Raw genomic sequence first — 14,939 nt, forward strand, 5'->3', positions numbered from 1 at the left:
GCCCCCTCCCTCTCTAATTGGACGGCGGCCCCTCGGGCCCCGCCTCGCGCTCTAAAAGCCGCCGCCGGGCGCGGGCGGCCTCAGACGGAGGGGTGCGGGCCGGGAGGCGACGCCGCCATGAGCAGCGCTCCGCCGGGCCCCGCCGCGCCGCGGCTGTGCTGCCTGGAGAAGGGCCCGGACGGGTACGGCTTCCACTTGCACGGCGAGAAAGGCAAGCCGGGCCAGTTCATCCGGCTGGTGGAGGCGGGCTCGCCGGCCGAGCGCTCGGGGCTGCGTCCCGGGGACCGGCTGCTGGAGGTGGACGGAACGAACGTGGAGCGGGAGAGCCACCAGCAGGTGGTGGAACGGATCCGTGCCGCCGCCGGGGCTGTGCGCCTGCTCGTGGTGCAGCCCCAACCCGAGGAGCAGCCGCCCAAGACCCACAGTGACCCCGACGGCGAAGCGCAGCGGGAGGCGCCGGCGGCGGAACCCCCGGCGGCGGAGCGGAGCGGAGAACCCGAGGAGCGGGTGAGTGCGGGGTGGTACGGGCGGTCTTTGCTGTCCTGTAGGGCCGGGCGGTCCCGGGACGGTGCCCCCGGTGCTCTCCTCCCTGCTCCAGTCGCAGCACGTCGGGTCGTGCCCCTCCTGCTCCGTCTTTGTGTTGCAGGAGGAGCGAAACGGGGTCAGGCGCGCGGGGGGGGGGGGGGGCGAGGGGGGGAGGCTGATGGCGACTCGTGGGCGCGGGGTGCTGCCCGGTCCGTCCCCTGTGTCATCATCTGTGCTTTGGGAGCTCGGTTTGGTTTTGCTCCGGGAGTTCTGAGTTCCAGCCCCAGCCCTGCTGCGTCTTCACCTCCTGAGAGCAGGTGCCGGGTTGCCCCGAGGCTTTTGGCGTTAACCGCCTCTAAAATGCAAAAAGCGTTTGGCAAGGGGAGGTGTTGTGCTGTGGCTGCTCCTCGTGCCCTGAGCTGCGCGGCCTCAGCCGCACTATGGGGAAGGGGAGCACAGAGCCCTTCGGTGCGGACCGACACGGTTTCAGAACGTCGGCCTGGAGCAGCACGTAGGAGTCAGCGGTTGCACAAACAGAGCGATGCAGAGGGGTGAGGAATGGAGACCCAGCTGACCTTTCCTGCCCGCAGCAGTTTCGAAGGGACGCTTGGGGCTGCCGCGGATAATGCCGCTTTTTGTTTGCTCGGTGAAAACAAGTATTTGTTGTTGCGACCGAGGCGCTTCCTGGGAAGCTGTGACACAGAGCCGTGCTCGGCTCCTGGAACCCGCCCGTAGTGCCGACGTGGTGGCACTGCTGCGGGGTTGGTGCTGAGTTCCGGATGGACTTTGGTGCTGAGCTGCCCTCCTGCAGGGTGAGGTGTTGCTGTCACCCGATGCTGACTCTTCCCTTGCTGTAGGACGCGTGAAAGCATCGCTCCCGTGGGCCGTCGGTGGGGTCTGGCGGCCACAGCGGCGCTCGTCGCCCCATCTGGGGTCACAAGGCAGGGTGCGCTGCGTGGGAACGAGCAGGCTCTGCTCCCCCGGCATCCTCCGTGTGCCACAGTGCCGGCGTCCCCTCCGGCCACCGAGTCCTTCTGTGCTGTGCGCAGGTCGCTCCGTGAGCTGGAAGAATTCATGGGGCCGCGGCTGATGCGGCCGGGGGAGCGCCCTGCTCTGCCGCGGGGCCGCGCAGCTCCGTGTGCGGGTGGGACGGTTACCGTGCGGTTACCGCTGACAGTTTGTCGGTACGGGAGCAGGAAGTCGGTGACGCTGCTGACATGGGCTGATACTGCTGCTCACCCGCCTGCCGCCCGGGTGGTTTCTCAACAGGTAGCCGGAAGCCGTGGGGCTGGGGCTGGTTGTTCCCAGCCTGGGGAAACCCGGAGCGGCCGTGCCAAGACAGCGCGCTGGGAGCGGTGCCACCGAGCGGAGGGAATTGTGCCCCTGGGCTGCGCCCTTCCTCCTTTTTGTGGGGATTCTCCCAGGATCGGTGCCGGCAGGGAGCACAGGAGGTCTGTGTGTGTCAGAGTCCTGTTTGCTTTGTGGGGCAGGGCTCGCCTTTATTTGCATGCAGGCTTGGAGACGCGTGCTGCCAGCGGCCGGCTGTCAGCCTTCCTGCTCTGTGCTGCTCTGTGCTGCTCTGCTCCGAGCGTTTAACGCCTCAGGCAAGATACGACCCCCCCAAACCGGGCAGCGTCGCCACGGCTCCCTGCCCTGCAGCTGGATGCCACCCCAGTGGGAAGTGGGGAGCTTTGGAGCACCCATGAGCGCACACCCCCTCCCCCCATAGCAGGAGTGGTGTTAGAGCCCTGGCAGTGGCACCAGGTGGCTGAACGCAACTTCAGCCCCGCTGCTGGAGGGCTTTGCACCGCACGGGACCGTCCCCTGCGTTTGACTGTGGGTGGCGGCAGCCTGCTGTGTTTCCTTTCACCCCCCTCGCCCCACACTGTGTTTCCGGAGGCTTCAGCTGCATGCGAGTGCTTTGAGACAGCTCCGTGCAGCTGCCTGGTGCTGCTTCCACCACGGCACGGCTCCTGCTGCCCAGTGCCAGCTGTGCCCGGTGCACTGTAGTGCTCAGATGCTGAATGCAGTGCTTGCTCCCCTGCAAAACCCTTCCGAGCCCCCCGGGTGTGGCTTGGAGTGTCGTGGGGGCAGCTGGGTGCATTGTGCAGGGAGTTGAACTGGGAAATGAATTAAATTTCTTCTCGAGCCAACTGTGCTTGGGAGCAGGAGTGGGCTGCATGAAAAGCAGCTCCAGCCCGGCGCTACGTGACAGGGATGCTGCAAGAGGCTGCTTTGCATCCCCTTTGTATGGGGCCCCGCTGCGTGTGCCAGATTTCAGGACCCGTGTGAATTTGCTGGCCTGGCTGTCCTCGCAGCCCATGTTTCTTTCTGAGCAAAGCTCAGAAGGTGGCTGCTGTGGGCTGCCTGCAGCGTGTTGCTGCTCACAGGGCTGCGGGGAGCTTCCTGCAAGCTGGGGCTGCGGCTGCTGCTCTGCAGGTGTCGTTACTGCGCTGGGAGCTGTGGGCACTGCGGGTGTCTCCTATCCCTCAGGTGGGGGGGAGATCTTCTCAGAACCCTCGCCCCAGGGCAGCCTGTTCCTGTGCATGGAAGGCCTCGGTCTCTCTGCACAAGGGACCTCTGCTTGGAGGTGCTCCTGCAGCCACGGATGGAACCTGATGTGCTGCAGCTCTGCTCCCTCCAGGCTCTGCCAGCTCTGCTTTTTGGGCTCGGCTTTGGGATTAAGTACACCACGAACCAGCTGGACCATGCAGTAGCCATGCTGGTGTGTTGCAGTCCCATGCAGAGGGCAGGGGAGGCACTGGGCAGCTGCCAGCCAGCACGTGGGCACAGCTGGCTGCTGGCACATCCTGTTGTCACCTTTGGTCCCCAGCTGGGTGTTGGTGAGCTGTGCTAACCTGGTGAGCCTTGACCCCACAGTATTGTGCAACAGGGACGGGGCTGATAACAGCTGTGGGGCTGTCACACAGGCTGTGCTTATCAGGCTGCTGCCAATGTGTCACCCTCACCAGCGCCTTGTGTCTGTCCTCGGTGCCAGCCCCAAGGATCAGGGCTGGCCATGGGAATTTCATAGCATGATGTGGAGGTGCTGTGGGCAAGGAGCAGCACAGAGCATGCATGAGGGGGAATTCCTGCGTGTCCCTGGGGCTGGTTTGGGTTCTGAAGTAGGACAGATAAAGGGAATAGTAAGTGATGAAACCCCTTGGTGAGGGATATTTTAAGAACTCCATTGTGGCTTGGCCATTGGAAAATCCCTCCCAGTGATCAGGAGCTAATGATTAAGACAGTGTCATTATATATCTATTATCTCGGTAGGATGAGAGGTGATGGCTCTGCACTGTGCCAGGAGACCCAGGTTGGGCATGAGGAACAATTTCCCCATAGAGCAGCAATGCTCAGGGAGCAGGGGAGCGCTGTGGTGTTCCCAGCACTGAGGGATGCGCTCAGTGGGAAGGGGTTGGCTTGGATTTGTTATCTTAGAGGTCTTTTCCAACCTTAATGATCCCATGATTCTACAAATGTGGAACAGTTGGCCATTGAGTCAGGCCGGGGTGGTGCCTCCAGGAGGTGAATGCCCCACGTGCTGCTGCTCTGCTCCGCAGGTCCTGGTTTGCTGCAGCTATAGGTTGGGGTGCTCAGTGTGGGTGCTGCTCTGTGAGTGCCGGGGTCCCTTTGGTGCCACCCCCAGGCAGGGGGTGATGCAGTCTTTTTGTCTGCAGGACCTCTGGCCCGCGACTCCCGCATGGGGTGGAGGTGGGTGCCTGCCCTCCGTCCAGGCTGCTTCCTCCTCCACCTTCACTGGGCAATCTTAATCCCGAAAGGAAGAGCCCTGTCTGAGGATGTGCATAATGACAGGCTTCCTTAATGGAACGCTGCAATTACCGTGCCCTGTGCCTAATTAGCTGGGGCCATGGCTCGCTGGCTGTTCTGGTCTCTGTGCCCGGCCCACATGGGTCTGCAGCCCTGTGCCATAGTGGGGTGGGTCTGAGAGCAGCCATCTCATGGCCGTCCCTTCGCTGTGCCCTCGCAGGAGCTGCGTCCCCGGCTGTGCCACATCAAGAAGGGCCCCAGCGGCTACGGCTTCAACCTGCACAGTGACAAGAGCCGCCCGGGGCAGTACGTGCGCGCTGTGGACCCCAACTCACCAGCCGAGGCTGCGGGGCTGCGCGCCCAGGACCGCATTGTTGAGGTGGGTGACGGGGTCGGGGGCAGGCCGGAGGTATGGCCTGTCCCTGACATACGGGATGGGCGGGCAGTGCCCGGGTGTTGCTCCCCTGGGGCATCCCCTGCTCTGAGTGCTGGTGGTGACTCAGAGCAGAGCTGCTCCACCCCTGGGTGCAGCCGGGCTGAGCCCCACTCTGCACGTCAGCCTCTGTCAGCGATGGAGCACCGCTGTCCCGGGGCGGCTGGTCGCAGATGTGAGGGCGTGCGGTGGCTGTGCAGCTCCTGGGCTGCCAGTGCTCACCACGCTGGGGACGGCCGCCCCATGCCACCCAGCCCCTGGCGCTGCCCCGCTCCCCATAGAGCCCTGTGCTAATCACTCTGAGAAAATCTGCTTTTAATGAGGTTTTGCTGCTAATCCCTGCACGTCTCCGGACATCCGTTGGGGGCTGCAGCCGGTGCTGGGCTGAGGCATGTCCCCTGTCACTGTGATGCCCACAGGTGAATGGGACGTCCGTGGAGGGCAAACAGCACGCAGATGTGGTGGCGGCCATCAAGGCGGGTGGTGACGAGACCAAACTGCTGGTGGTGGGCATGTTGGCCGATGAGTTCTTCAAGAAGTGCAGGGTGCTGCCCTCAGAGGCACACCTGGCAGGTGGGTCCGGTGCCATCCCTGGAGCTGGGTGTGGGGTGTCCCCTTGTGCAGGGACGGGGGACTGGTTGGCACCTTCCTGCCTGGCCTGCAGCTGGCACGTGGCTGTGGGGTGTGTGCTGGGCAGGGTTTATGGCTCTGCGGGTTACACTTTGACAGGACTTATGGCTCAGGGAGTGAACAGAGGGCGTGTGGGTGTCCTTCACTCAGCTCGACCTTGGCTCCCTCCCTACCTCTGTTGCTGGCAGGATGCGGCCCTCACTGGCCACCCCAGAGCTGTCGTGCCCATGGGCGTTGATGTTCATGGCCCTGGTGTGAGCCTGCCCCCCACCTGACACCATGTCCTCTCTGCAGGTCCCTTGCCAGAACCCATTGCCAATGGTGATATAGAGAAGGTGAGATAAATTCCTTTTTTTGTCCCTTCTGAATCCCACCTACGATTGTCTGTAGGAGCCTATAGGTTTGGGTGCCCCTTTATCCTTTGCCTGTAGGCGGTTGGGTGACCCGTGGGCCAGGGATGAGGCTCCCATGCTGTCGCACAAGAGCAGGTGCCATGCTGGGAAGGGGAGTGGGAGGTCGTGGCCCCCAGGAAGGGGTTTGCTTGCAGGTTTGCTTTGCTTGCATGATGCTGCCTGGCCAGGAAGGAGCCCTCATGCTTCAGGGAAGCAACATTCCATCCCACAGCCCTCCTGCTGCTGCTGCAGCTGGGAAGTCAGGTTTAATCCTCCCAACCCTGCATGGGCAATGCAGGAGGTGTTTATTAGCACGGAGCTCTCAGCAGATTACATGCAGGGAGGAAGGATCTGACAGCTGCCAGGAGGGACGGCGGCAGCCCCGGGGATGGTTCCCAAACCTCAGCCCCTCTTCCTGCTCTGCTGCCCCCAGGAAAACGGCAGAGAGCCGCGGCTGAACTCTGTGTCAGAGAGACCTCCCAGCCCTGCGCTGGCCACGACCCCTGAAGGCAGCGAGACCCACAGTGAGGTAGGGCTGGGGATAACGGCTGAGGAGGGGGGGGATGGGCAAAGCCCCCACGCCGAGGCTGAGCTCTTTCTCTCCACAGCCCGATATGCAGGAAGGGGACAAGCGCAGCTCTGCGCCCAGCTCCCTGCTGGACCTCGACATCCCGCTGGCCGTGGCCAAGGAGCGGGCGCACCAGAAGCGCACCAGCAAGCGGGCTCCCCAGATGGACTGGAGCAAGAAAAACGAACTGTTCAGCAACCTGTGAATCCGCCCTGCGGCAGGGACACCGGCTCTCCCCCATCCCCTTCGTCCCCACCACCCTGACAGGGAGGATGGGGCTCGGGGTCAGAGAGCATCCCTGCTGAGGATGGTGATGGTGCCCTCGGTCTCCTCCAGCCCTGGCGTGAAGCTTTGTGCGCCCGGCTGTGTGTGGAGCTGTGGGGAGGTTTGGTGACTCGGAGTGGCCGGGTTCGATGCCCAGTGCTTCTCATCTCCTCTGCCAGCTCTTCTTCTCGCATCCCAAAACCCACTTCTGTTTCACCCCCTGATAATCTCCCTTTCTTGAGGCTTTTGGTGACTTTCACCAAGCCCTGTGCTGCAGCAATTCCTCCTGGGGTTGGCACTCTTGCCCTTGCAGTGTCCGTCCACGATGACCCCATCCCTTCATTCCTGTGCCCCCAGAGCTGCCCTTGGAGGCACTTGGGCATCCCACAGGCCCTGCCCCAGGGTTGTTCTAGGAGAGGAGAGGTGTCTGGAACCAGCACAGCAAGCAATAATCACCCCCCTGTGCTGCTGCTTCTCCTGGAGACAAAGCCAATCACGGTTTGCATTCTACACTGCTTAGTTCAAAGGGTTCTCAATAGACTGTCGTCTTTGTCCAAAATGAGAGGTTTTCCAATCACGTGGTTTGGTTTTTTTTTTTTAATGTATTTTGTGGAAAATTCTTCCTGTGGATGTTTTGTTTCTGTGTTTTGCAATCAGGTGTTGTATTGTCAAGCTGAAGAGAAATTCTTTACTGGAATAAATCTTCCCGACTTCACATGTCCAGCTGGAGGCCATATCCTTGCGGAGCTGTGGATCCCAGGGCACAGTGCCAGGGCGACCTGGGCGCAGGGGCTGCAGGGCGTCATCCCTTGTGAAAGTGGCTGTGCACACTGAGTCCTGGCTATGTGCAGACACCTGGAGTCTGAGTTTGTTTGAATGAACCCTGGAGGAGTTGAGCTGTAGTGAGCTGACACGGGGTCTGGTTTGGTGCAGGATGGAGTAATGGAGAAGGCTGGGCTGGTCCCAGTGCGACTTAATGCCTTGGGACGATTAAAGGGCTTTAATCCCACAGAGGGGGTGGTTCCAGGCTATCGCGTGCCTGCTCTAATCGGCCCAGCGTAGGGACGTGGCTGCTGGGCTGGAGGGAGGCAGCGTTGCTGGGGGCTGCCCCAACCCCAAACTGCCCCCACTGCCCCACTGAGGTGTGGGCTGAGCCCGAGCACCGGGGCTGCATTCTGAGAGCAGGCTGGAGGCAGGCAGGGCACTGCCTGTACTGAGTGGGGCCTCTGAGTGCTTTGGCAGCCCGGGGGCAGGGGCTGACCCCTTCTGTGCAGGATGGAGCCTGCAGCTGAAGGCTGTGAGGCTGCGGTGCCCGCCATGCTGGGCTCATACAGCTATTTTTAAGCCCTGTGTACTGGGACGGCTTATGCAGCTCTGCGCTAAGCCCTCCTGCTGCAGCAGAGGAGCGTGGGGGAACGGATCCTTCCCTGCCAGCAGGAGCATGGCTCACTTGGCAATCCCAGCGCTGCGGTGTGGATGTGTTGAGCCACCCTCCCTCAAGGGGTTTCCAGGACAGACCTGATGTTGTTTTGGGTTGCCAGGGTGAAGGCTTTTCCCGGCTGCCGGGGAGGCAGGGAGTGCCCTGGCGTTGCCTGGACACCAGGGATGCAGAATGCAGTGCTGGCTGATGCCGAGCAACCACTGCGCTGGTGCAGCTGGAGCAGCACCCTGTGTCCTCAGGGTACGTGGGACTGCAGCCCTCAAAAGCAAGGCTCTCATGTGAAACAGGATGAGAAAACCCTTGAGCTGCTCTGTTCCAAGTTGGGCTGGGCAACGGGAGGACAAGACTGGTCTCTTATCCTGCCTCCTCCAGTTGTTGCTGCTGCTCCAGAGCTGGGTGAGGGCCAGAAGAGCAGCTTCCAGGTGGAGGTGGATGTGAACCCCCAGGGATGCATTCCTGGTGCGATGGGAGCACTGAAGGAGCCTGGACAGCCGTTGTGCTGGTAGGGCTGCGTGCTGGCAGCAGTGAGGAGTGCCTAGGGTAGGCTAGGAGCTCATCAGCAGGTCCTGTGACCATCCCCAAACCCCACAGCAGTCACACGGGGTGGAGCTGCCGTGCTTTCCAGCATCAGCACCCATTCCCCGCATGCACTTACCCACAGAGGACTTTGTCCTCCCAGCTCTTGAACGAAATAGCCCTCAGCCCCCACCTGGTGTCAGGAACCTGCAGGAGTCAAAGAAGTGCTGACGCTGCGCTCTGCTGGAGGTAAGGTCATCTTTGATCCTTCTTCCAAGCCTGGGGAATGGCTGTGACAGCGCCCAGCCCTCCTGCCTCACGCACAGCACACGCTGGGCTTTAGGAACACTGCTCAATTTCACCACCTGCATCTGCACAGAGGTGTGTGTCCCCGTAAGCCGAGGCCTGGGGCTGTGCTTTGTGCTGGAGCAGCGCGTGCTGCTTCCGTGACCCCAACCCCTTGGTTAGAAACCCAGCGATGCTGCAGCACCTTGCATGCTGGTAGTACACAAATGCTGCCAACGCTGCCCAGGGGGATTCTGTGAATCCATCCCTGCCTGCAGCAAGGGAAGAAGAGCGGGAGGATTAATAGACCTTGTAACTTTAATCTCAGCTGGAAGTGAAGCTGCTCTTTATCACTGCACAAAGCTTTTGCTACAACAAAATCAATGTTAAATACTTGTGGTTTAAAATAAGACGACACACGCTTGGTTCCTGCACTTGGTTTTAACGTTAGTCACAGGATGATTTTATTTGAATGAACTGAAAGTGGGAAACTACAACTCACAGGTCCTAAAAATACTCACAGAGTAACACTAATAACTGTAGAGTCTACCAGATAATAGCCTTCAGATTTGCACAGGGATGTCATTATCTGATACCTTATACCTGGAACAAATCATTTCTGGTCTAAAATTAGCCTCTCTGGCTGCTGTTACAGTGGGAAAGCACCCAGGAGCAGCAGTTAACCTCCTTACCTTTTCTTTTAGCTTCCCTGCTGTGGAAAGCATGCTGAGCGGGGCAGGAAAGGTCAGGTTAAATAACTGCATTAAAAGCCTGTCCAGTGCTAGCCAGACAAGCACCTCTTCTTTGGGAACAGGCCTCTGAAGTATCACAGGCTGACTTCCCCTGAAGGTGTCTGCTCCAGTAGCAGTGCTGCCTCACCCCCAGCTCACTGGAGAGCAGCAGGCTGCTCCGGGCCCTGCAGAGGAAGTCCTGAGCCGCCTGAAGGAGGGAAGTCACCATTCCGCCTTCTTTCAGGTGTGTCTTTCTTCTTGCTGCACTAACAGCAGACCCGAGAGATTAAGCATCGTTTTGCTGATGGCCTGAGGTCTCCAGGTCCACACACATAACAGCCATCAGCGTGCCAAAGCAGTTCTGAACTGAGCAAGAGATTTTGTCTCCAAAGCCTCCTGCAGCTGCCAGTTCCCTTCTGTAGAGATCACAGACTGAGCTCGGCTCTCGCTTGACTTGTATTAGCGATTTTAATCATGTTAATAGTTTGACAACTCCTCTTTGTACTCCTATGTTCAATCAGTGGCCGTCAGGTGGGCTCAGAAGGGCTGTGCCATCTCCCTGGACTGTGTCATCTTTGCTTCTAAGAATGATTTCCTGGCCCTGTTTCAGCTGAGCACAGCACTCAGGTGCTCCTCACTGATTCCCCATCCCCTCTGGATCATCCTCCAGAGCTGAGAGGTGAACCAGCGCCTTCCCTCTGATCGTGCTCACCCCACACCCCATTAAAAGGGGTTCAAAGAGTTGCTGTAGTCTTCTTTAACTTCCAGCTAGATTTTCACCAAAGAAAGCCCCACTGCTCCCAGACTGCTTTCAGAGGCACCTGAGATTTTTATTTTTTAATCACTATTTAATAGAGGACAGATGGAGCTACCTGAGCACTCAGGCTTCCTCTGCAACAGTGACAAATCTTGCTCTGAGGGCAGAGGAAGTGGGAACACGGGTTGCTGCTTGTCCAGAAACTGGTTGTGCCAGGAATCAATTAACTGCTGGTGATCCCAATGTTAAAGTCACGGAGTTGTTCCTAATCCAGTCTGTGAATTAGCGGCTGTTCTCCAGGTCCAAACTTCAGGCAGCGTTCTCAGCTGTTGCAACAAAGTGGAAAAGTGACAAGATGACAAAGGAAACAGATCAAAACAGTCAAGTGCAGCCCTGTCATTCACAGTCAGACCTCACAAGGTCCAACCTTTCCCTGAAACCTGGCTCTGTCCGTTTCCTGCACCTCAGCTGGCAGCTTCTCTTCAATGTAGCTTTTCTTCTTCACATGCTTTGTCTGGTCCAGGAGCCACTGTTTCTCTTGGTCACTGACATCCAGCCTCAGTGTCACCTCTTGGAAAACACTGTTCACAGAAACCTGTCCCACACAGAAGAAATAGAGCTCCATCCCAACTATAGAACAAACACTGCTCACATTGGGGTTAGAAGCTAGGCTGTCAACACACCTCCTTAAAATGAAGCTTCTTGAACAAGCAGATGCTGGCTTCATTTTCCTGACCAATCTTAGCCTCAAATTTGGTGATGCCTAGGTCTGTCACTCCTACAAAAGAAACCAGAAAGACAAAAATTACTGTTACCTGCTTGGCTGCCATATCTACAAAGACACAGGGCTGCAACTTCTAAGGCAGATACTCCTCTTAATACCCTGTGTACATCACCAGGAGTTTGCGCCTCCTGACCACAGCACAACTTTACCCTTGCCTTGAGCCATCCTTACCATAGGACATCATCATCAGAGTCGCCTCCTTGCCAAATCCTCTGCCACGATAGCTGGGTTCTGAAAGACAGAGCTGCAGAAGTCAGCATCCCGTTACAAGAGACAAAGCATCTGTGCTGGATGCTTTTCAGAAAATACCGTGACCCAGAGCAGCAACGAATGCCATCCAGGGCTGAACAGTCAAGGTAATGCAATGAGAACAAAACATTGCAGTAATATCTGTGATTCTGTGATCTGTCTGTAGCTGCCTTTAGCCAAGGTGACAAAGACCCGAGGCAGCAAGCAAAACCTCACCTGCAATCATTATTTCAATCTCGCCCAAAGTTGGATCCTCAGCGTCAGTGAGGAAGAGATTGACATCCCCCACCATGCACTCCTCATCCCCACGCGCCTCCTCAGACCACCGCTCTGCGTCCAGCACGATGAAGGTGCACTCTGGGGAGAACAAAAACACTTTTTAGGGCATGTTAAGAGTTACTTACACATTACTGAAGGCTGAAAGTAAAGCCGTGCAGTGGACAAAGTGACAGCAGTTTCTATGTGTTAACAATGAGGAAGTGGTAATAGCTGAACTTTCCGTCTCCAGCACACCGACTCCCATCGCTAGAAATGGAAATCACTAGAAATCACTGCTTATGCAGGCACTAAGACTAGAAACAAGCACGGAAGGAGCATGGAAATCCTCATTCCCTGACGGAGGTCTCATTGCTTTCTCTTTCTGCAGCAAGTCTGGGCAAAGAATTGTTTGGTGCACAAGACATCAAGACTCAGTGATTCACCAGTCAAACTGCTGCTTTCAGCAGGGCTTTTAATGCCAGCTGAGACAAACGTTCCAGGCTGAGATCTTCACCAGCCTCGGTATTTTGTTGCTCACTGTACTTCTACAAGGCTTTTATGGGCAGTGATTCATTACCTGTAACACAGCCAGGGAACCAATTCCAATAACACATCTCAACCAGGTAATTATAAAGCCATTCCGTTTCTCAGGGAAAAACACAATTCCCTTCCATGCTTTTATGACAGTCAGAACTGGGGAGTGATGACTGTGCAGCAGCTTATCAGATAATGCTGCATAAAGCAAATCAGTTATCTTTGAAAAACCACAGAAGGAGGACACCAACAGCCCTGGATGTTCTCTAATTCACTGAGCATATACTGGCTATAAATATGCCCTGGCCTCCCTAGAAAGTCACCACAGCTGTGCTCCCCTTGCTTTAAACTGCCATTATTCACTCCAAATACTGAAAATGAAGGAACCCACAAAATACAGAAACTGTAAAGATGAACAGAGTAAGCCAATGTGCTGCAGCACTAACACAAAGCTGTCTGCTGAACAGAAAGCCAGCCTCTGCTCTGGTTGCTGGTAAAGCCCACTCAGCAGGCACTCCCAGCCCACTGCGTGTCCCTTCCAGCACTGAAAGGGTCCCTCTCAGCCCTTCCACCCGCCCTCAGAGAACATTTAAGACCCTCACTGTCTGCATCATCCCTCCAGCTGAGCTGCATCTCGTACTCCTGTTCCAGGCTCAGTGGTTCTGAGGCGGTCAGGCGCTGCAGCTCCTCTGACTGCATCCACTCATGGTACCTGAAAAGAGACCCAGAACCAGGCTTAATGACGGTACTGCAGTCAGATTTCCACAAGTGCTCCGAGGATCTGCCCGTCACCTGTCAGCAAGCTGGTCTAGAAATGCCAGCCTGGCATCCACAGCACCTTAAAAGCATCTGCAAATCTCTTTTTAATATAAAACAGGGATGGGCATTCTCCTTGGACATTCAGCAACGTCTGCTGATCCTGCAGCTTTGTCTGAAGAGCGCCGTAATGCGAGCCTGAGCCAAGAGCACGGACCCAGCAGCACCAAGTCCCACCGCATCTCATACTGATTTCATACAGCCTCACCGCTCTGCTGACACCTGAGTAACTGCACACAGCCCGCCCGCACAGCGCCTCTCCTCGCCCAGCCGTCCCCGGCAGGGAACGGCATCAGCGAGCGGACATCCGGACACGGAGCGGCGAGGGACGCGCGCTGCAGAGCGGCCATCTTCCCGCAGCGCAGAAGCGAAGCCGGACAGCGCAGAGCAGCAGGGCGAGAGCCGCGTACCGGGCCACGTGTGCCGGGCCGTACGGCACCAGCGTCACCTTCCCGCCCTGCAGCGCGGTGCTCTGGTTGATCCTCATGGCCCCGTTGCCATCGCCGGCGGCACGGACTCGTAACGGACGATGCCCGGCTCGTAGCGATGCCCTCAGAGCTGCCTCCCTGCGAGCGCAGCGCCCTGTCGGTGTCGCGGCACGGCGGGGCCCAGGGGGGCGCTGTGCCGACGCGGACGGCAGCTGACCGCTACCGCACGCATGCGCACAAACTCCACTTCCTTCCTCGTCGTCATCGCCGCGTCCGCTCGGCGAGCACGTGACCACACCTCATCCCCCAATTGCAGGCGAGCTGCTTACACCCCTCTCTCCCCATTGGAAACGGGTCGGTCACGTGTGCGGAAGGAGCCCCCGGCGGGCCGCGCGTGCGCCGTAAGAGCCCGTTGGGGGCGGGAGCTGTGGCTGCTGAGGTACCGGGGTGGGTCGGGGCTCACGGGGCGGCTGTGCCGCTGTGCCAACCTCGCCGTCCTCTGCTCGTGCCGCAGGGCGCTGCTCTGCCAGGAGGGGCGCGTGGCCGTTGCTGTGAGGACGGCGGGGAGGGCTGCGCTTGGCCGGTGCCGCTCGGGATCCCGCCGGGTTCCCCGGAGCCGCTGCTTTGGGAGCCGCGGTTCCCGGAGCGCCGCCCCGCCCGTAGTGCGGCTCGACTCCGTGCCTCGGAGCGGCTCGATGCGGGCGGAGCGCCCCGAGCCGCGCGTGGCCGAGGCCGGCTCGAGTGCCGCTCTTTCTGCTGAGCTGACGCCGCGTTGTGGTTTTCCCAGGTTAACGATAGCAGAGGTTGAAAACGCCGCCCTCGTTTCTGCGGTTCTCCCAGCTGTCTCGCCATGGCCGGCGGCATCACGGATACGGGAGAGCTCTACTCTCCGTATGTGAGTACCGGGCTCGGGGCTCACCGCTGCCCTGCGTGCGGCCTCAGTGCTGCGGGCTGCCTGAAAATAAGAGCGCAGACGCGTCCTGGACCACGAGGGCTGCTGTGTGCTGAGATGCGTTTTGAAATGCGTTGAGAGCAGCTCTGTGCCGATATCTCTGTGTTCTTCTGCCTGCTGCTCTCGTACTCCGCTTCCATCAGCGCACGTTGTCACGTGAAGCTTCCTTAAAAGGGGAAGCTGTCGTGTGGAAATGAAGCTGGGTTTGTCTGAGCTTTGGGTTTGTTTGATGTTCATCAGATTACTGAATTCTACCTATTTGTAACTGTTCTTTCAGTCACTTTAATCCCTTTCACTTAAAATAATCAGACACGCTATTTCTGCTGTAATGTCCTGTGAATACACACAACCAGTTACTCCTTTGCTATGTTGCCAGAAGCATGATTTTCATAGCCACAAGTGTTCATGTAGTGTCAGCTCTTAATGAGTGCTTGCAAACACATTTTCCCCTACTGACATGAACTCGCAGACTGCTAAATATAGAACTAGTACTGAAATCAACATCATTGGCTTTCAAATACTCTAAAATGTTCATCCTTATATTAATGATTGAATTTAGAGTGACTGGAGTTTAGGCTACAGAAATAGGCCACAGCTGGGAGAAC

The 14,939-nt window shown here is 58.1% G+C and overlaps 3 protein-coding genes across 7 annotated transcripts in view; 2 read left to right on the forward strand and 1 right to left on the reverse strand.

Annotated features, from left to right (window-relative positions):
- Positions 1–65: 65 nt before the first annotated feature.
- SLC9A3R1 (SLC9A3 regulator 1) lies at positions 66–7,298 on the forward strand. The gene is made up of 6 exons (XM_048964809.1): positions 66–507; positions 4,517–4,675; positions 5,149–5,302; positions 5,654–5,694; positions 6,185–6,280; positions 6,360–7,298. The coding sequence occupies exons 1-6, from the start codon at positions 118–120 to the stop codon at positions 6,522–6,524; spliced, it is 1,005 nt and encodes a 334-aa protein (XP_048820766.1). The 5' UTR covers positions 66–117; the 3' UTR covers positions 6,525–7,298.
- Positions 7,299–10,365: 3,067 nt separating this feature from the next.
- NAT9 (N-acetyltransferase 9 (putative)) lies at positions 10,366–13,636 on the reverse strand. Of its 3 annotated transcripts, none has more exons than XM_048964819.1 (7): positions 13,365–13,636; positions 12,741–12,850; positions 11,563–11,703; positions 11,269–11,328; positions 10,997–11,091; positions 10,754–10,908; positions 10,366–10,639 (listed from the first exon to the last, which is right to left on the reverse strand). In XM_048964819.1, exons 1-7 carry the CDS (start codon positions 13,439–13,441, stop codon positions 10,636–10,638), a joined length of 642 nt encoding a protein of 213 aa, XP_048820776.1. In that variant the 5' UTR covers positions 13,442–13,636; the 3' UTR covers positions 10,366–10,635. The 3 variants fall into 3 exon arrangements, with proteins under 3 accessions (XP_048820776.1, XP_048820774.1, XP_048820775.1); XM_048964817.1 differs by having other exon boundaries at positions 10,741–10,908; XM_048964818.1 differs by having other exon boundaries at positions 10,366–10,908.
- Positions 13,637–13,710: 74 nt separating this feature from the next.
- The window catches only part of TMEM104 (transmembrane protein 104), a 40,718-nt gene continuing 39,489 nt past the window's right edge, over positions 13,711–14,939 (forward strand). For 2 of the 3 annotated variants that reach the window (XM_048965004.1, XM_048965002.1), the window contains exons 1-2: positions 13,741–13,821; positions 14,170–14,277. In XM_048965004.1, coding sequence (XP_048820961.1) covers positions 14,233–14,277 — 45 coding nt within the window. In that variant the 5' untranslated portion in view covers positions 13,741–13,821; positions 14,170–14,232. Of the gene's footprint in view, positions 13,822–14,169; positions 14,278–14,939 lie in introns of all 3 variants that reach the window. The other variant, XM_048965003.1, reaches the window with a different exon arrangement.

This window comes from Lagopus muta, chromosome 18, assembly GCF_023343835.1.
Source record: "Lagopus muta isolate bLagMut1 chromosome 18, bLagMut1 primary, whole genome shotgun sequence".
NCBI classification, from domain to species: domain Eukaryota; kingdom Metazoa; phylum Chordata; class Aves; order Galliformes; family Phasianidae; genus Lagopus; species Lagopus muta.

What these genes read in the sequence shown, in the direction of transcription:
- SLC9A3R1 (XM_048964809.1), top strand. Translation starts at nt 118, where the DNA reads ATGAGCAGCGCTCCGCCGGGCCCCGCCGCGCCGCGGCTGTGCTGCCTG. An exon ending in GCGGAGAACCCGAGGAGCGG is followed by an intron (nt 508 to 4,516) that starts GTGAGTGCGGGG and finishes GTGCCCTCGCAG; the next exon opens with GAGCTGCGTCCCCGGCTGTG. An exon ending in CCCAGGACCGCATTGTTGAG is followed by an intron (nt 4,676 to 5,148) that starts GTGGGTGACGGG and finishes TGATGCCCACAG; the next exon opens with GTGAATGGGACGTCCGTGGA.
- NAT9 (XM_048964817.1), bottom strand. Translation starts at nt 13,441, where the DNA reads ATGAGGATCAACCAGAGCACCGCGCTGCAGGGCGGGAAGGTGACGCTG. An exon ending in CTGGAGGGATGATGCAGACA is followed by an intron (nt 11,704 to 12,740) that starts GTGAGGGTCTTA and finishes TGTTCTCCCCAG; the next exon opens with AGTGCACCTTCATCGTGCTG. An exon ending in AGAAGCTTCATTTTAAGGAG is followed by an intron (nt 10,909 to 10,996) that starts GTGTGTTGACAG and finishes TGTGTGGGACAG; the next exon opens with GTTTCTGTGAACAGTGTTTT.